The sequence below is a fragment of the Myotis myotis genome, unplaced genomic scaffold (genome assembly GCF_014108235.1).
Source record: "Myotis myotis isolate mMyoMyo1 unplaced genomic scaffold, mMyoMyo1.p scaffold_m19_p_2, whole genome shotgun sequence".
NCBI lineage: Eukaryota > Metazoa > Chordata > Mammalia > Chiroptera > Vespertilionidae > Myotis > Myotis myotis.
This window is the reverse complement of record NW_023416324.1, coordinates 212389916-212410004: the sequence shown is the minus strand read 5'-3', so window position 1 is coordinate 212410004 and position 20089 is coordinate 212389916. Positions and strand designations below refer to the sequence as shown.

At 47.6% G+C, this 20089-nt stretch overlaps 1 protein-coding gene across 4 annotated transcripts; it reads right to left on the bottom strand.

Annotated features, from left to right (window-relative positions):
• Positions 1-7088: 7088 nt before the first annotated feature.
• On the bottom strand, positions 7089-19821 carry PSMG1 (proteasome assembly chaperone 1). 4 transcript variants are annotated; one of them, XM_036350110.1, is made up of 7 exons: positions 19671-19821; positions 18173-18279; positions 17066-17217; positions 14750-14812; positions 11688-11886; positions 10095-10231; positions 7089-7295 (listed from the first exon to the last, which is right to left on the bottom strand). In XM_036350110.1, the coding sequence occupies exons 1-7, from the start codon at positions 19802-19804 to the stop codon at positions 7221-7223; spliced, it is 867 nt and encodes a 288-aa protein (XP_036206003.1). In that variant the 5' UTR covers positions 19805-19821; the 3' UTR covers positions 7089-7220. The 4 variants fall into 4 exon arrangements, with proteins under 4 accessions (XP_036206003.1, XP_036206005.1, XP_036206004.1 ...); XM_036350112.1 differs by lacking the exon at positions 19671-19821 and adding an exon at positions 17483-17626; XM_036350111.1 differs by lacking the exon at positions 14750-14812.
• Positions 19822-20089: the final 268 nt, after the last annotated feature.

Here is a 20089-nt window from a genome sequence, read left to right as displayed (position 1 = left end):
AAGTTCACGCCTAAAGGAGCCAGGCCAAAAGACGCTTCGAGAGTTTAAGAAATGTTATTACATCCTCTCTCAGTGGGCTGAGACCAGTACAGCGGGGTCAGTCCCAGGGGGGTGGTTAGGGTCTCTGATAGAGAGTGGAAGTATGCAATAGGGTCAGGGTCCCAGGGAGTCAAGGGATGGGAGAATGCACAGGCCGGTCAGGCGGAGGGAGTCCTCAACTTGCTTCTGCAGGCGCCAGCCATCTGCCCAAGCCTTGGGAAAAGCTTATAATAACATATATTTCAGCCCTAGCACGTGTGGCTCAGTGGATAGAGCGTCGGCCTGTGGACTGAAGGGTCCCAGGTTTGATTCTGGTCAAGGGCACCTGCCCAGGTTGCGGGCTCCATCCCCAGTAGGGGGTGTGCAGGAGGCAAACAACCAATGGTTCTCTCTCATCATTGTTGTTTCTCTCTCTCCCCCTCCCTCTCTGAAATCAATAAATATATACATATATATTAAAAAATATATATATATTTCAGAAAACACGTCCAAGCAGGAGAGACTAAGGGTAGTTCTCCCAGCATGGGGTGCACTTCAGTCCCTAACACCAGAAAAGAGGCAGGCTTTGGCCCTCCCTCCCTCTCCTCAGACTGAACTCAGCTCAGAAGTTGTTTTTTGGTGAGTTTTTTCGCTTGTTTATTTTTCTATAATTTTTTTGATTTCAGAGAGGAAGGGAGAGGGAAAGAGAGAGATAGAAACACCAATGATGAGAGAGATTCTTTGATCGACTGCCTCCTACATGGCCCACACCAGGAATCAAGCCCACAACCCCGGCACGTGCTGCTGACCGGAATCGAACCCAGGACCCCTCAGTCCACAGGCCAGTGCTCTATCCACTGAGCAAAACCAGCTTAGGAGCTTTGCAGTGGACTCCCGGCTAGCCTGGGGGGGGGAAGGAGGCAGGGAGAGCCCAAAGAAGCAGCACGTCCATGAAACATCTCCCGCGGCTGAGACTGCGCCTTGGGAGAATAAATCTCTCCTTGGAGGGGAAGGGGTGAGGCAGTGGTTGTCAGCTGACGCAGATGCAGTGGCCACAGCCCGAGAACGGTGCTTTTCGGCTCCAAAGCATCCCTACGTCAGGGGGAGCAGTGGTCACTGAAAATGAAAAACAAAACCATATCTAAAAAAATAACTCAGTTTTTAACCCAGAGGAGCAGTTGTCCTTGGATTTCTCCTCCTGCACCATGTTGTCGGCATGTAGCCCGAGGATCCTGCCCACGGAAACCACGTCCTCCCACCTCCCACCCCCTCTCTGCACCTGCGTCCCACTCCTGCCCCAGGGCTGATGCCCACATTCCCCCTCACCTCCCCGATCTGTCTCTGTCACTCCTGACCCCGGACCCGGGGCCACGGTTCTCCCTCCTTACTGTGGACTTGCATGTTTATGTCCCCTCTGAATTCTGATGTTCAGCGTCGACCTATGAACCAGGAGGTCACAGTTCAATTCCCCATCAGGGCACATGCCCAAGTGGCAGGCTCCATCCCCAGTGTGGGGCGTGCAGGAGGCAGCCAATCAATGTCTGTCTGTCTGTCTGTCTGTCTGTGTCTCTCTCTCTCTCTCTCTCTCCCACTCCCACTCCCTATCCCTCTCCCTCTCCCTTCCTCTCTGAAATCAATAAAAAAATATATCTTTTTTTAATTCTGATGTTGAAACACCCCCCACCCCACAGTGTGGCGGTATGTGGAGGGGGCCTCTGGGAGGTGATGGGTGTGGGGGTGCCTGCAGGGTGGGACAGTGCCCTCCTAAGCAGAACAGAGCTGCTCCCCCCACCACGAGGAGATGAGGGAAGATGGCTGCCTGCAAGCGAGAGAGTCTCTCCAGGTACCGGCTCAGCGCATCTTGATCGGAGACGTCCAGCCTCCAGAGCTGTAAGAATACATTTTGTTTAAGCCACGCGGCCTATGGAATTGTGCTGTAGCAGCCTGAGCACTAAGACACTCCTCCCCACCTCCCCACTTCTCCTGCCCCCACAACCTCAGTCTCCCAGAGACCGCGGGACTCAGAACTGCCTCCTGAGAGACGCCCGCCCCCCAGGCGCGTCTTTGTCGCAAACCGAGTGCAGTCGATCTCATTGTTCAGGTAGTTCAAGGTCGCCCGGAATCAGCGAGTGCTGCACCACTGCTCCTGGGGAAGAATGAACACAGATGTAAGGAATACACATCGCACACGGGTTACAGCCTGCAATCCTACAACCAACCCACCCCAGCGGCTACTTTCTTTCCTTTTTTTAAAAGACTTTATAATTGATTTTGAAAGAGAGAGAGAGAGAAACATGGATGTGAGAGCAATACATCGATCAGCTGCCTCCTGCACAGCCCCTTACCGGGGATCGAGCCCACAACCCAGGATGTGCCCTGACCAGGAACTGAACCAGCAACCTTTTGGTGCATGAGAAGACGCCCAACCAACTGACCCACACTGGCCAGGGCCAGATTCTATTTTCTTTATTTTACAAAAGAGAAAACGAGGCTCAGACCTGTTACGTGACTTATCTGAGGCCATCACGCTAACAGGGGTCAGAGGTGGGGTTCCCCCCAGTCCAAGTGGCCCCAGGGCCGTGCTTCTCGCTCTGCACTGCACAGCCCGCTCCTGGCTCTAATTCCTACTCAGGGGGAAACTGGTGCTAACCCTGAACTGCTGTGGCCAAAATTCTACTTCCTGTTCCCGCACCTGCCGACTTCCGGCTCCAGAGAATTCTCACCTGTGCGGGGTGCACCTGCAGGCAGGTCTCCCATCTCCTCTCCCCAGAGGTGCCTGCCCCGCCCGAGTTCTGCAAATCTGGGCGAGCATCACCGGCCCACAGGTCTCCCCCGGAGGTGGTGTCTGCTCAGAGCGCTCCGGGTCCGGGTAAGATGGTCCCAGGTGCTCAGCTCCACGTGCTTTAGGTGAGAGCAGCTGGGGGTGGAGCTGAGTTTTGAAGAAAGGGGGCGATACAGGGGAAGATAAATCAGAGGTGGGCCAGGCAGGAGCCCGGGGAGCAGGTATCTGGAGTTCCCCTGATGAACCGACAGGACGCGCAGAAGCAGCCCTGGCTCAGGCGGCACGTGCCCTTCGAAGCCGGGGAGAGGGAGTGGGTCAGGGAAACGGAGGCCCCAGGCCAATGAAAGGCGGAGGTGGCGATAAAATGAGCCGGTTTGGCTCCGTAGATCCGAAGGCTCCTGGGTTTGATTCCGGTCAAGGACACACACCTTGGTTGCAGGATCCTTCTGCACGAGCCCGTGTGGAAGGCAATCAATTGATGTGTTTCTCTCACATTGATGTTTCTCTCTGTCTTTCCCTCTCTCTTCTACTCTCTAAAAGTCAATGGAAAAATATCCTCGGGTGAGGATTTAAAAATAATAATAAAATGAGCCTCTGCTTACCCGAGACCCAACTCTCTCCTACGAGGCTTGTCTGAGACAAGGCGGCCGAGCATTTAGGAGCTGGACGGTGAGCTCGGACAGTGAGCTCACGCTGGGCACCCGCAGACGCTTCCAGAGGGCAGAGGGCAGAGGGCAGAGGGCCAGGATGACATCGCGGCTTCAGGAAGCTTTAGGACTGAAAGGAGGTGGGAATTCTAGAACCAGGGAGGATCACAGCACGTCCGCTGATGGACTATAGAATCTTAGGGGGAGAAACGGGATGACTGTCAGAACTCTAAGCAGATTAGTCCAAACGCAGAAACGCTTTGGGGGTTCTACATAACATTTAAACATTTCGACAGAACGAACTTCATCTCTTAAAGGCCCCAGCATTTCTGCGAACTTGCAGTAACAACAGCGCGTCCTACCCTTTGCTCCGGCGCCTTTCAAGTTCGCCGCGGCCCGAGGACTCCATTTCCTTTGAAATACATACACTTGGAGCTATTTTGGTATCGGTCATGTGTAATATCGGGTTTACAACGCACAGACATGAATATATGAGCGATCTCACGTTTTAATATTAAGAGATGGAGCAGGCGGCCAAGTTATTACCGTGTGGTCGAAAGCCAGCGCTCCAGCCGTTAGAGGGCCCGCCCGGAATTTCTGAGTCATCGCCAGCAGCTCCGCAGTCTGGCAGCCACATGGCGGCTCAAGACGCAGGTGGTTTTGCCATAAACATCAAAGGCCCACGCTTGACCCCGTGGAGACCCCGCCGGGTCCAGCCGTGAGAAGGCCTTGGAGGTGCCCGGAGCCCTGCCTGGCCCGGGACCACCTTGGTGTGCGCGTCCTGTGCAGGGCAGGCAGGGCGTCGGGGGCCTCTCCACAGGCCCAGCATCTCTGCAAGTTGGTGGCATCCTGGAATCAGAGAGAGAAACCCAACCTCTCCGGGGACAAGCCCAGAAGCCAGCCACACCACACCCAGCCTGGCAGCGGGTTTGTCTTGGCTGAGCCGGCTGGCACCCAGTATTGGCTGTGGGGTTTGTACAGCCGGGCCTTGCGGGCCGAGGTGCCCTGGGATGGGTGCCCTGGCACCGGCAGCTGCTGGCGAGGCCTCACCAGGCTCGGTCAGAGGAGCTATTCCCAGAAGACAAGCTTCCAAATCCCGTTTTGCCATCCAGAGCCCAGCCCCGAGGCCAGTGCTGCTATTTCAGTGTCTTCTCTCAGCCCCCGCAGATTCCCAGCTGCCATGTCTGAGCATGGCCGCACGCCCCGCATGTTCCTCCCAGCAGGCCTGGAGTCAGGCGCCCCCCTTTGCTCTGCCCAGCCTGTGCCCATGCGTTCGGTTGGCAGACCTGGACTCAGGGAGGGTATGAGTGTCAGGACAGCCAGGCCCGGGCCGGAGCTCAGCCTCCACAGAAGCCTGTGATGGGCCTCGCGGCCGCCCTTGGAAACACCACATATCAACAGCCTGGCCCCATGTCAGCGTGGCCTGGCCACAGGCTGCCGGTCACCCCCAGGTCCACCGGCTGTGATGGGGGATGCAGAGCTGCTGCGGCCTGGAATCTGGTCTTCTGGACCCTCCCTCCCTGCAGGGCTGAGCCCAGTCTCCCAGGTGGTTCCGGCCATGAGGCCTGGAGCCGCACTGCAGCCCCGGCCGGGCAGGAAGAGCAGAGCACAGTGCAGCACTGCCAGGGTCCGACCTGCCCTACTCGATCACCGTGGCCTTGGTGTCGTGGTTTGTAAAATAGGCTCTTTCCAGGCCTCTGTCAAGAATAACAGGAGCAAAACTGTTAGACAGTTGGCTTTTGTGTGTTGCGTAACTTGGCTGCATACCAAACTAATTTTTACAAGTTTGTGTCCTAAACCTCAAATCATGTAATAATTTGCCTGTTTGCTGCAAAGCTATACTATGAACTAAAAAAAATCATTTTCTTTATTTTTTAAATATATATTTTTATTGATTTCAGAGAGGAAAGGAGAGAGAGAGGGAGAGAGAAACATCAATGATGAGAATCATTCATTGATCAGCTGTCTCCTGCACTGGGGATCGAGCCAGCAACCCGGGCATGTGCTCTGACCAGGAATCAATCCCATGACCTCCTGGATCATAGGTCGATGCTCAACCACTGAGCCACGCCAGCCAGGTTGTTCCCTTTTGCTCCTCTGCAACCGTGAGAAATGCCTGGGCAGACCTGCTGAGGGAACAATGACACGTGGAAGACAGCCAAACCATGCCAGGCCATCCTGGACCAGCCAGACCACGACCAGGTCACATCAGACATGTGCCTGTAGATGCAGAGCCAGAGCAGTTGCACACGGCACACACTAGCAGGGACACCCACCCACCGGCACCATGAGAATGGATGGTGGTTGCTTTAAGCCTCCAAAGTCAAATGCAGGCATTAGGCGGTAACAGCTGATGGGCAAGATAGGTCATTGTTTGTTCTTATCTGCGGGATACTTTGGCCTTAAAATTCAATATATCTAGACTTTTATGTCTTTTCATTCTCACAACTGATGTCACCTTCGGGCTCTACAAACACATCTGTAAATGGATGCACACTGTTTCTGCAACAAGGAAGACAATTCCACTTCTACCAGGATGTATTCATACATGGGCTAAACACAAAACTTCGGCACTTCACTACTGGAAGGAAACCAAGCTTACTCAAGGAGTGAGCAAACAGTCTCTCCCACCCCACCTCCAACCACTAACAACAACAGTAAATAAACTGAATCTAGAAGGTATAAATGGGTAGGAGGTATAAAGCTATCTATATATATAAAAGCTTAAGCGACCGGCCGACCGGTAGCTATGATGCACACTGACCACCAGGGGACAGATGCTCAACATATAGGCATGGAAACATGGAACAGACTGATGAATCTCAGAGGGAAGAGGGAAGCGGGGAGGGCGGGAAGAGATTAAAGATCTTATATGCATATCAGAGGCCCGGTGTACAGATTCACACACCAGTGGGGTCCCTCGGCCTGGCCTGTGGGGATCAGGCCAAAACCAGCAATCCGACATCCCCCAATGGGTCCCGGATTGCGAGAGGGCGCAGGCCAGGCTGAGGGACCCCACCGGTGCACGGGCCTCTAGTATATAATATAAATGATTCGATACCTAAAAAGGAAGAAAAAGAGTAAGAAACATTTCTAAACTCCATTTTAAAACTTATTTTCACTAATGCACTTGAGTTTGTGGTATGGTTACTAAGAGTTCGTGACTCAAGTCACATTCTAATGAGAATACCCCATTAGTGCTGATTATACCAACACAGTTAACCTTGCACAAGAGCCCTAGGAAAGTGGGTGAAGAGGCTGCCTATCAAGTACTACTGAAGTGATGAAATAAATGCAATTGTCTTACTGTTTCATTTTGAGCAAATATATAACTTTGTTACCTTATCAATTTTTACCCAAAGAACAAAAAACAAAACTGTAGAACTCATAAAATTTCCTATGAAAAACTTTCCATATATTAGGAATCACCAACAGACCATCAACTTTCAGATATCACAGAGAATTTCTGCACCAAATTAACTATACTTTGCCATATTAATACAACCTGTGGCTTTTTAAAAACAACTATATTACCTCAAAACACTCAAATAAAACAATACTCCCACCTAGTGGATAAAAAAAACCAACTGGCTTATTTCAGCCGTGAACAGCACCACCACAAAAAACAACTATAACTGCAATGAATTTAAAATAAGTTTATTCTGTTTTTAATACCCTCAAAATACTTCTTGAAAAAAAGGAACCTATGCAACAGTGCTGCTGCTGCCCCCCAAGGAATGGACAGGTGACACAGGTGACAAAACCATCTGGAATCACGTGTAAATGTTACTCTGAATCTCATTTGTCATCACCAATTTCTTCAGTATCTCTGTGCTCTGGGGAATATTCTGAAAGGAGAGAATAAAGATGTTACACAGTGAGGCTGAGAATTCAGTTAGAAGCGACATGCAACCCCAATCCCTGCACCGGCGCCCAACTGGAAAGGGCGCTGCCATTCACCTCCTTTCAAACAAAAGGCAAGTGAGTCACACATCTAAGGGTGTCCTCCTATCACTCAAAACTCAGAGGAATCCCTGACCTCCGCAGGCCGCCTAAAGCCCTTACGCGGACACGACGCTCTAGCTTGGCCCATCTCCCCCCATGAGCTGACTTCCCTCTTCAGCCCAATACCTCGCTGACACCATTATCCTCAATGCTCCCTGAGCTTGCCCACTCTGGGCTCACACTGCTGCCCTGTGCGCTAGGACTCACTCACCTTTCAAATCCAGCTGAAGTGCCACATCCCTGGTGCAGCCTCTCCTAATGACCTACTCTTCCCCTTGCCTGGCACACATAATGCCCACTGTTGGCCTGGCATGAAACCAAAGGCCCTACTGGGGTGTACCACCTAGCACTGTGGGGTCCTCACAGTAGGCACTCAAGAGAATCCAGTATGTGGACCAAGTAGCACTTTTAGATCAAAGAGATTATGAATTCGGGATGACTATATATACCAATTTTATGAATTCGGGATGACTATATATACCAATTTTATGAATTCGGGATGACTATATATACCAATTTTATGAATTCGGGATGACTATATATACCAATTTTATGAATTCGGGATGACTATATATACCAATTTTATGAATTCGGGATGACTATATATACCAATTTTATGAATTCGGGATGACTATATATACCAATTTTATGAATTCGGGATGACTATATATGCCAATTTTATGAATTCGGGATGACTATATGTGGTCACTAAGAAATTACCTTCAAAACAGCCACCTGGCTCACCCTCCCTCCCACAAATCTTTATCTTTAATGTAGAACTAAAAAGGTTTAAAAAGTTATTTAAATTTCCTTTTCAGCCCTAACTGGTTTGTCTCAGTGGATAGAGCGTCGGCCTGCAGACTGAAGGGTCCCAGGTTCGATTCCAGCCAAGGGCACATGCCTGGGTTGCAGGCTCAATCCCCAGTGGGGGGCGTGCAGGAGGCAGCCAATCAATGATTCTCTCTCATCACTGATGTTTCTATGTCTCTATCCCTCTCCCTTCCTCTCTAAAATCAATAAAAAAAAAAATTTAAAAATAAATAAATTTCCTTTTCAAAGAATATTTTAAAACCTAAAAGTTGACCTAAGCACTGCATGATACATGACTTACAGAACAAGTCCAAAGTTCTGGAGTGCCTGTGCGCTGAGCACCGTACCACAATACAGACGGAACAGCCCGGCCCGGGAAGAGCCAATCAGTTCACCAAGAAGCACACGAAACTGTGAGCACACACTCCGAAAGAGATGCATATGTAAGGTAGCTCAATTTGTCAGAAAGAGTGCCCATTCCACCGAAACCGGTGTGGCTCAGTGGATGGAGCGTCGGCCTGCGGACTGAAGGGTCCTAGGTTCGATTCCAGTCAGGGGCATGTGCCTGGGTTGCGGGCACATCCCCAATGGGAGATGTGCAGGAGGCGGCTGATCGATGTTTCTCTCTCATCGATGTTTCTCTCTCATCGATGTTTCTCTCTCATCGATGTTTCTCTCTCATCGATGTTTCTCTCTCATCGATGTTTCTAGCTCTCTATCTCTCTCCCTTCCTCTCTGTAAAAAATCAATAAAATAAAATTTAAAAAAAAGAGTGCCCATTCCTCTAACGGATCTGGAAGACGCACAGTGGTCCCTCAGTATCTGCAGGGGACTGGTTCCAGGACCTCCCAGGCCACCAATGTTCAAGTCCCTGACATGAAATGGCGAATAACGCAAAAAGTCGGCCCTGCCATCCGCGGAAACGGAACACTGACAGTGCCTCAATTATACTTGAGTCTTAGTTTTACTCTTATTAATTCAACAAATGGTTATTGAGGGCCATCTTCTACATGCCATGCTTGTGACAAACTGGGAACACCAACATGAAAAAACATGGCCTGTTTCCACACAAAAAATGGACGCGCTCGGAAGCGAGCTAATGATGAGGCCTGTGAGATGAGCTAACACCCACACACCGGAAAAGCTGCCCTGACACGAATGGCCATTCTGAACAAAACAGGGCTGTGGAGCAATGTTATTACACCCTCATCCCTTAAGGAAGCTGTTTTCAAATTGGGAGTCCATGGATTCTCAGCAAATCTCTTAGGAAGAGGAGGGGAGTTCCTAAACTACCTGAGATTGCAGGCAGGACTCTCTGTGTATACGTTCCATAGGTATTTTTCTGGGGAAGAGCCCACAGGTATGTATACAAACTGAAAGCAGGGAACAGGTTTACCTCATCTTCACACATCTAGTCCCACACAAATTTAGGTGAATAAATGTTATAATTTGATACATATGCCTCCTTAAAAACTACCGCCTCCCAAATTACTTCATTCTAAATTAATCAAATGCCTTCTCAAAATTTAACAACCTTCCAAATTAATTAAAGAAACTTCTCGAATAGTAAAACCATCTTTCTACACAGCCACCTGGGATTTCAGCGCCCGGCACTGGTCTAGCCACACGAACAAGACACTCAAGTGACAGGGGGATATCTACAAGAGAAGGTGCCAATCAGATTCCAACCGCCAGGTTAGGGAGCTCTGAGAAAAAAGGATCTCAAAGTGCTACCTAAGTTATGAGTTGACACCACACATTTATGTTTGTTTTTATGCCTGTTCACGATAGTAAGTCAGCTATTAAAATCAATGAGTTAAATAAAGTCTTACCTTAACCAAACCTTTCAAGCTTCTGGAAGAAAGCACAGGCTTAAAAGCCTCAGCTGTAATGAGGTCTAATTTCATCACGTCAGTGTAACACAAGTACAGAATGGCAGGGATTTTCCATACTTGACAGTAGCTCAGAACTGAATAATCAAGAAAGGAAAAACACTTAAGTTTCCTATTATAGTATTTTTAAATTAAACATCTCTAAATAAAGCCTTTAAAAATAGTTGTTTCTGTTGCCTCTTTTAATCAAAGCATTTACTGCCATTTTGAACTAATTATAATGCATATTTTTTCCAAAGCCAATTATTTTCCGAAATATTCTCCTGCTTCTGCATATATTGATTTTTTAAATATAATTTTCAGTTACAGTTTACATTCAATAGTATTTTGTATTAGTTTCAGGTGCACAGATAGGCGAATATTGTTTATTTGCATTTCCTGAACATACTGTTGAAACACATTTTAAGTAGCTACAAGATTAAAATTTTGCTGACTATCCTAAACAAAGTAAATGAAATGTAAACAATAAATATATGAAGCATAGCCCTAACCGGTTTGGCTCAGTGGATAGCACGTCGGCCTGCAGACTGAAGCGTCCCAGGTTCGATTCCAGTCAAGGGCATGTACCTTGGCTGCGGCCACATCCCCAGTGGGGAGGTGCAGGAGGCAGCTGACTGATGTTTCTCTCTCATTGGTGTTTCTAACTCTCTATCCCTCTCCCTTCCTCTCTATAAAAAATCAATAAAATATATTTTTAAAATATATATGAAGCATAAAACTTTGAGCCATTTATTCTAATAAACTTAACATTTAGAGGAAAGAAAACCCTTTTATTAACTAGAGGCCTGGTGCACGAATTTGTGCGTGGGTGGGGTCCCTTGGCCTGGCCGGCAATCGAGACCTATTGGGGGACCAGGCAGCCAGGGGCTCCTGCCAGTTGGGGGGGGCCGGCCAGCGGGTGAGGCTGCGAGCGGTTGGCCGGCCAGCCAGCCCCACCCCGAATCGGGTTGGAGAGGCAATTGGGGGTGGGGCTAGCCAGGGGGAGGGGCCACAGGAGGTTGGTGTGGGGGCCAATCGGGGCCGGGTCAGGCTGGTTGGCAGCCCCAGTACGTGTCATAGCGAATTAGCCTTTTATTATATAGGATAACAACTAACTGTATATAGTAACATTTACTACTGAAAAGTGACAATCTAATTTTGATATAGTAGTAACAGGAATAAAAATATTAAAATTATCAAGATTCAATATTTGAAACTATTATTTTGATAATTAAAACACACTTTACCAACTTTTCATATACCAACAATTTATATCTAACATTGGCTCACATGAGTTACCAAAGACCAAGAAACAGAGCAGCTCTGAAAGGCAACAGTTAAGAACTCAGAGCTGTTCTCATGTAACTGTGTGTAGAAAATTTTAAAACTCAAACCAAACAGGATGTACTGGCAACTACAGATACTGAGGTTAAACAGCAATGCATTATTAATCATCATTAACAAACTACCTCAGAAAGATCTCACACTCAAAAGAATTACTACCAATAAAGCAATACCAAGATGTAACATAAAGGTTACGAACTTTAATACCACCTGCTGCAGGGAGGTCGTGTACGATGTTGGGTTGTTCCAGCAGTGAGCAGCATGGAGGCTCTTTGGAATTCTGTGTTTTTAGGGCTTTCAGGAAAGGAGAATGAAGGCTGCTGGTAGATTCTGAAGTCTTATAGTCAGTAACGTGTCGACAGGTGAGAATAGTTACTTGCATATTCTTCTTTGGACAAGAGCCAAAAACCTAACACATAATGGATTTCAAATTAATTATTTGAAAATCAAAATAGTATTTCAAAATATTATTGAATATGTGTGTGTGTGTATACATATATGTATATGTATATATACATATATATATAAAATTTTGTTACAGAATAGAAACATTTCCCCAGGTCTTTATCTACCACCACTCACAGTAATGTCAGGCCTTGCACGAATAGAAGTGTCCATGGAAAAATAGAACACACACTTTCCTTTCCCCTCACCTAGATTTGACCTTGGTTTGTCACTTTCCTCACCTGTGAACTAGGACAGCACTACTACCTAAGGAAATGAAGTCAGGAACAAAGATGCCAGAGCAGCCATTCCGACAGCCAGAACATCGTCCAGAGTAAACGAGTCGCTCGACTGTGAACCCTATCGGCAGTCGCTTCACTCCCGCTCCTACCCACCCATGACGCCAGCAAATGAGTCTTCTTAAAAATCCCTTTTAAGTGAATGTAAAAGAATTTTAAGTAGTCCCCCCTTATCCGTAGTTTTGCTTTTGGATCTTGCTTTCCATGGTTTTGGTTACCCGTGATCAACCACATTCTGAAAATATTAAATGGAAAGTTACAGAAATAAACAATTCACAAGTTTTAAATTAGGTGCGTTCTGAGAAGCATGATGAAATCCCATGCCATCCCACTCCATCCAGCCTGGAACGTGAGTCACTGCCTGTCGCCTCACACTGTGTACACTATACCTGTCGCTTAGCCGCCATCGCATTATCAGATCGTCTACCGAGGCACGGCTGTGCTTGTGTTCAGTTTCTGCCTCAATCACTCTGCCTTATTATTAGTTGTTAACCTCTCACTGTGCCTAATTTATAAACTTTATCACAGGTGTATATGTATAGGAAAAAACACAGTGCATAGAGGGCCTGGTACTATCTGCAGTTTCAGGCATCCACTGGGGTCTGGAAACATCCCCTGCAGATAAGGGGAGGACTACTATATAGCACAATGCAGGCGAGTTTCCATCGCTCTAACCTCCATGTTCTTCTACGTTTGTGTCTGATGGATTTCCACCAATTCTTTCAGCTTTTATCTATGATAATATAAACAAAGCAGCAATTTTTTACAGAAAAAAAGATTTTAGGTCACAGAACCTTGTTTGAAAATATTTTATGAAGAGAAGAAATTGCTATTTCAAATAATAACAATAAAAGTGAAGATTTTATATTATGTCATAAATGATCTGCAAGACTAATTTCATTATATCACACAGCTTTGTAAATAAACCAAACACATTTACACTATATACATTTGTTACCAGGTATGTCCCCTTTAAGACATCACAGGCTCACGAGGCCTAATTGACAGCCTCTCTATAACACCTGTTATATAGTCTGAATCTACACCACTTAGCACTGTCAGACTGTGTGATTACCAGCATTACGTGGCTCACATGAACCAAACAGCAAAGGGACCCAAAGAGTGTCCCTACGGGGAAAAAATAGTGATTAAAAATTTTGTTTGGGAAATGCATAATTTTACTTTTTTTTTTAAGTCTGGGAAAGTAGTTCCATAGTACAAAACAGTAAAATATTTTTACATAATAATTATCCTATATAAAGTAAAAATACCAATTATTACAGTAGTTTCCTACCCTTTTGAGATCTAATAAAACCTCTCCCTAAAAAATACACAAAAGTGCATGAACATAAAATCATGTATATAATTATCAAAGGTTCACAGACCTTCTAAAATGCATTTAATAACTTTTAATAAATGTTCCTAAGTATGCCAATCTAAGTTTAAAATGAGAATACATCCAATTTCTTATTTCTAATTAAAGTGTAATGCCTATATAAAAATATACCTAAGATGTAATCCAAACTGTTGCTAAAATACACATCATATGTTGATTTCATTTAAAAATAATATGTAAGCCCTAGCTCAGCCGTGGGCAAACTATGGCCTGGGGGCCAGATCCAGCTCGTTTGAAATGAATAAAACTAAAAAAAAAAAAATCGTACCCTTTTATGTAATGATGTTTACTTTGAATTTATATTAGTTCACACAAACACTCCATCCATGCTTTTGTTCCGGCCCTCCGGTCCAGTTTAAGAACCCATTGTGGCCCTCGAGTCAAAAAGTTTGCCCACCCCTGCCCTAGCTGGTTTGGCTCAGTGGATAGAGGGTCGGCCTCTGGACTGAGGGGTCCCAGGTTCGATTCTGGCCAAGGGTACATGCCTGGGTTGCGGGCTCAATCCCCAGTGTGGGGCGTGCAGGAGGTAGCCGATCAATGATTCTCTCTCATCACTGATGTTTCCATCTCTCTTTCCCTCTCCCTTCCTCTCTGAAGTCAATAAAAATATTAATAATAATAATATGTAACTGCCCAAATTATGATTATTCTCTAAAATTCCTAGCTGAGTTAAAGTATTCACTGAAAAATCTGTATTATTGGGCACATACTATGTGCACAACTTTCCCACAAAATGAAGCCTCAATCAATCCATCATAATGCTAAGAACAATGGGTATAATATTCTGGGGTCTGGAGTGAGTGGCAGCTGAGTGCCAGCCCCCTGCCTCCCGCCCCGAGCATTGCCAGCTTTCACCCGTGGCCGTGTCCTGTTCTGTTTCTTGCCTTTTGTTTCTGTCAAACAAAATAATAATGTGGATGGGAAGAATTCAATTAGTTTTATGCCTCTGCGACCTACAATCTTTAGCACAATGCTAATTATGTTTGTTAAGTAAGTCCTTTTATTCTTTACATTCTCTTAACAACTTACTACAATATTTTAAGGGAAAAACCCAAACATGTTCCCCACTTCAATATCTGACTATGTGGGTTACGTGTGAAGATACTAAACCCTTACCTAATGGCATCGCTCACCTTTTCCAGCCACTGATACTGCTGATCTTCAGCAACGTAGCAACTGCACTGGCAAAGGAAAACCTGAAAAACCAAATCCCAAGTTTTGGAGTCAAATAAATGTTATGTGCACCCCCGACTGTCACCAGATACATATCGTGAATATCCTAACGCAACGCTTAGATAACACTGATTTTTCTCAATTTGCTAATGGCTTATTTTGCTTTACAATTTTAAATTTAAGAGTCAATCTACTACTGTTGATTAATATCGGAATAAAATGCACACTGACTGGGCGGCAGCATATGAGGTACTGCAGATGCTCCCAGTGAAGACCCCCCAGAACCCTTAAACACAGGGAGGTACCAGCCCTGCTGTCCCTGTGGGCCCCCTGTGAAGGCCAGACTCAAATCAGTCCTCGGTGGCATGTAAGCCCAACTCAACAGTAGGTCCAGCAGAGCACACCTGCGGCCCGACAGGACCTCAGCCCACCGATATCCCGAAGCGCGGCTGGTGCCTGTGAGGACGGTGTTAGTTTAGAAACCCAGCTGCAGACCATAAGCTCCAGTGAGATAACCTGCCACAAGGCCATGAAAGGATGAGATTCCTGGTTATAAAACCTCACAGAACAACACTATCCACAGAAATCAACCGTATCGTCTCTTAAAATATTGCCAGATATGCTAACTGCACAAAGCAAGTACAAGAGGGGAATAGGGACCCCAAGATAGGGGAGAACAAAATGACTGGATATATATTTAGCTGCCTGTACACATAAGTTCTAAATAATCAAGAGATATCTAACCAATAAATGGTAAAACTAGACGCAGTAACAGAAATTTCTCCTACTTGACCGTCACTGTCTATTCTAAAGTGAAACTTTTCCACTAAGGATCAGATAAAGTTTCCTGATGCTTAGCTTCCTGAGTAATCCTATGTAATACAAGCCTAATATGCTGTGTCCAACCGTTCGTTCGACCTGTCACTATGACACGCCCTGACCACCAGGGGGCAGACGCTCCGACCAGTAGGTTAGCTTGCTGCTGGGGTCTGGCTGATCAGGACTGGGCAAGACGGGCCGGACATGCCCTGGAGCCCTCCCACAGTCCCTCCCTGGCCCCAGTTGTGCACCGGTGGGATCCCCCGGCCTGGCCTGCGCCCTCTGGCAATCAGGACCCCTTGGGGGATGTCGGAGAGCTGGTTTCAGCCTGATCCCCACAGGCCAGGCCGAGGGACCCCACCAGTGCAGGAATCTGTGCACCAGGCCTCTAGTTTCCTATAAACACTGAATATTTTATAAAAATCCTTACGAAATTTCAGTAACTTTGGAGTGCATGCTATAGAAACAAACTGTATTATGAAATTTAATTCTACAGTTTTGGGGGGGGCTAACACTTGGTCCTTACCATTTGAAATAAGCAACATTATAATATTACGGAATTACTGACTTCTTCCAATGTCTGAATCCCTGCCCCTGCCTTTGTTCAAGTGTCGGGGGTGGGGGGGGGGGTGGAACTCTGACAGACAAGCAGATGGGCAGACATCACCTGTGTGGCCACCTCACCTCCCTGGCTTGTCTCCCAAACTGCCCAGCACACTGAGTTCTCTAAATGAATGTAAGAGTAGAATTAGGACAAATACAATCCAAAGAAATCACTCAACATCGGCTACAGAATGTCTTTTCTGACTTAAAAATCAGGACAAATTAGGTTAGGATGAAAGCCTGGTGTCACCAGAACTGTATTTAGGATGCATAAAGCACTCATCTGTTCAGCAGACACTGGCTGAGTTTCCAGCATGTACCAGGCACTGGCTAAATATTGGCCTACACAGCAACAAAGCAGAACTCCCGGCTTTGACAGATGGACATTTTTGCACGTCTGGAGTCGCCAACTGAAGTAATCTTTTCATTGAAGGCAACACTTAAATACCTAATGTTTATGGTTTGTTTCTAACAGTTATATCAGAATTTCCTAAGAACTTTACCAACAGCGTATAAACAACAAAGTGGTTACTACCCTACCTCAGCCCAAAGCAGACACAGAAGAACATGGAATTCAAATGAACACTACATAAATGATGCCTGCACAAATACTACTTTCTTGCTGTTGTCAGTCCTCACCCAAGGATATCTTTCCATTGATTTTTTTTTTTTTTAGAGAGAGAGAGTGGAAGGGAGGGAGAGAGACAGAGAGAGACGTGGATTGGGTGCCTCCCACACAGGCCCTGCAACCAGGTACAGGCCCTTGGCTGGAATGGAAACCTTCAGTCCGCAGTCCGACGCTCTCGGGCTACACACACCTTCTTAAACACACCAGGTTAGTCAGTCCCACATACCGAGGGGTTTGACTTTAGATGATAAAACACGCAAAAAGCTTCTGCGGGGGATAAATGTGCAGTGTCCGTTGTTCTGCACCATTCATTCCAGAGTTTAGCACAACCGACTTCTTCCCAGACTCCTGAATTCATAACAAATGACGACAAAAATGCTGTAAAAACAATTCACAGGAGTTAGTATTTGGCTCTGCAGGTTGCATTTTCTAGTCAATAAAAAATACATTCATTCAAGTTACTCTAGAATTTTAGAGCTAAAGGGGCCATTCTAGGCCACCAACTTTACACTAGCATTTAGCAGAAAAGGAAACTAAGGCCGTAAGAAGTAAAAGGCCATGCCCTGAGTACAGATGGGGTCAGAGCCAGGAGCTGGAAAGGGTTACTGACCCACGTTACTGTGCTCTCACAGGCAACACTTACCTGGAAAGTTGTAGCCAGTAGAACGTTAACATAAATGAGTCGGTAGTTGTTTACCTTGTACTTGCTCTGCGAACACTAGGGCTAACTTACAGGACAAAGATCTGGACTGGAATCCCGAGTGCTCTCCTTGAGCCCAAGAAGCCCCTGAAATCATACAGGGTTGCACATGCACGTGCATACTGTCCTAGCTGCACCCTGCACTGCTCTAACTTTAACTTCTCAAACGGATTCATTTATGGAAAGACCTTAGAACTTAAGTACTCAAAATGTTAGTGATTACTGTTATTTCTAGAGTTCTCATTATGTTCTTAAAGGGGCCTGTTAACTGAAAAGCATTTAAGAACCACTGCTACAAGGGGGTTCATATACACATGCCCCCTCTGCCCCTCCAGGTCTGGTCAAAACAGGCCCTGGAACTTATGGAATCCTAGGGACCTGAACACACTGGAACCAATTCCTTGAGTTTTTAAGTCCCTAAAGCCAAGAACATTTCCTTTTAATCATATTTTTTAAGCTTATCAAAAAGACAGTGCCACATGAATGACAGATTTTACTTGAATACAAGTTATTCTCTAATGAGTTTTTCTTAAAAAATAACAAACATTTGAAATCTTTTCTGATAAAAATAAATCAGTAAATTGAGCTTTTATTCTTTCAACAAAATGTCTAGTCTAATGCATTTCCACTCACCTACTGCATTGTTTCCTACGGCAATTATAAACTTGGAGCAAGAATATTTTTCCAGCAGAGAAACTTCCAAAGATGTTTTTGTTTGTCTTCGAAAGAGCCGCACCTCCCTAACACAAGAAACAAAAGACGAAACTAAAGTAGCTTACATATAAAGAGTGCCTTATTATGATTAAAAAACACTTACTAGCCCTAGTCGGTTTGGCTCCACGGGCGGCCTGCGGACTGAAGGGTCCCAGGTTCGATTCCGGTCAGGGCACAGGCCCGGGTTGCAAGCTCGATCCCCAGCGCGGGGGCCTGCAGGAGGCAGCCGATCAGTGATTCTCTCTCATCATTGATGTTTCTAACTCTCTCTCCCTCTTCCTTCCTCTCTAAAATCAATAAAAATATATTTTTTTTAAAAAAACACTTACTAGAAGTATGACTTTTGTATGAAGCAACATACCTGTTTTGGTTTTATAAAGAACATAATTATAAGCCTCAGCAAACAATGGAATCGGGTGATGACAACAGAGAAAACCATCCCACACCAAGTTCCCGGAGAACTCGACCCCAGAGATCAGGCTGTTCCCCCACCGCCCTCGGCCCCCCTAAAAGCAGGGCACCACCCACCACCTTCCACGCTTTCTTGCCGGCAAAACCTTCAACCAGAACCTGATCCAGCCTCCAGAAGGAACTTCCACTTCCGGGAAGTGCAGGCGACAAATACGACGTGTTAAAGGGCACAACAGGAAGCATCGGACACCCCCGGGCCGTGGGACAGCCTATGGGACACCCAGGACACCCAGCCTCGCGCGGGGAGAGGGAGGGCGGCTGCTCCACCTGACAGCAAGCTGGAGAAACAAGGCGGGAGGACCCTGATGTACGCAAACGCCCCGGAAAATGTCACGTCTGAGACAACGGATCACAAACTATTAGTGTTGTCAGGGGGGCGGGTAGCAGCATAGAAGCAAACGCCTGCGGCGTCTGAGATGCATTCCGAAACACGCCCGGTGAAAGGCACGGTCACGGCGACCTGCTTGCGGGTGGAGGGAGAGGAAGGTGGCCAAGCCTCCCTCTCGCCAATTTCTCCCACGTGTGTGTATTTGGGAAGAACGCTTTTCAAAACAAGACACGCACCTGCCGCTGGCCCGCAATGCTAACTGAGGCGTGGGGCGGAGAAGACAGTTGTAAGGGAGCTGTGTTGTGTCCGTGACCCAGATACAGGGCAAACTTGGGGCGCGAAGAGGCAGCCCCGCCGCCGGGAAGAGGTAACTAGTGGGCAGGAAGCCCCTGAGCCAGTGCTGCGGGGAGGCGAGCGGGCCGGCGCTTTCAAGGACACGTGAATCCCACCGCCCACGGAGACCGCAGCGGGCCCACCGCCCTGCGGCTGGAGCAGCCGGACCACCGGGGCCTTCCCAAGGCCCCGGGCAGCGCAACCACCGAGGTCCCGCGCGCCCGGGGGAGGGACCCACGGCCGCAGGCCCGCGCGCGCCGCCCGCTCCCCGAGCCAGGACCTCACCTCTTCCGCGCCAGCTGCCGCCGCACCTCCCTGTCCTCGGGCGTCTCTGTCCTCCCCTCGGCTTCTTCCTCTTCGTCCTCCGTCCCGGCTCGGCACGGCGCCTTCACCACTTCCCCGAAGAACGTGGCCGCCATGCTGTCCCTCCCACCCGCCCCGCCTAACTGCGGCGCCACGGGACTGCGCCTGCGCCGCCTGCGCCGCCTACGCCTGCGCCAACCCCGCCCCCCGCGCACGCGCGCCAGCACATAGCCGCGCCCTCCGGCCACCGCCCCCCGAGCCCCGCCCCTAAGTGCGGCCGCCCGCTGCCACGCCCCCTGCGCCGCCTCCGCGCACGCGCCCTGGGACCCTGGGGGGTCGCGCAAAACTAGAGCTTTTCCCTCCGCCTGAGCTGGGCGGGGAGGCCTGGGAGGCTGAGACGA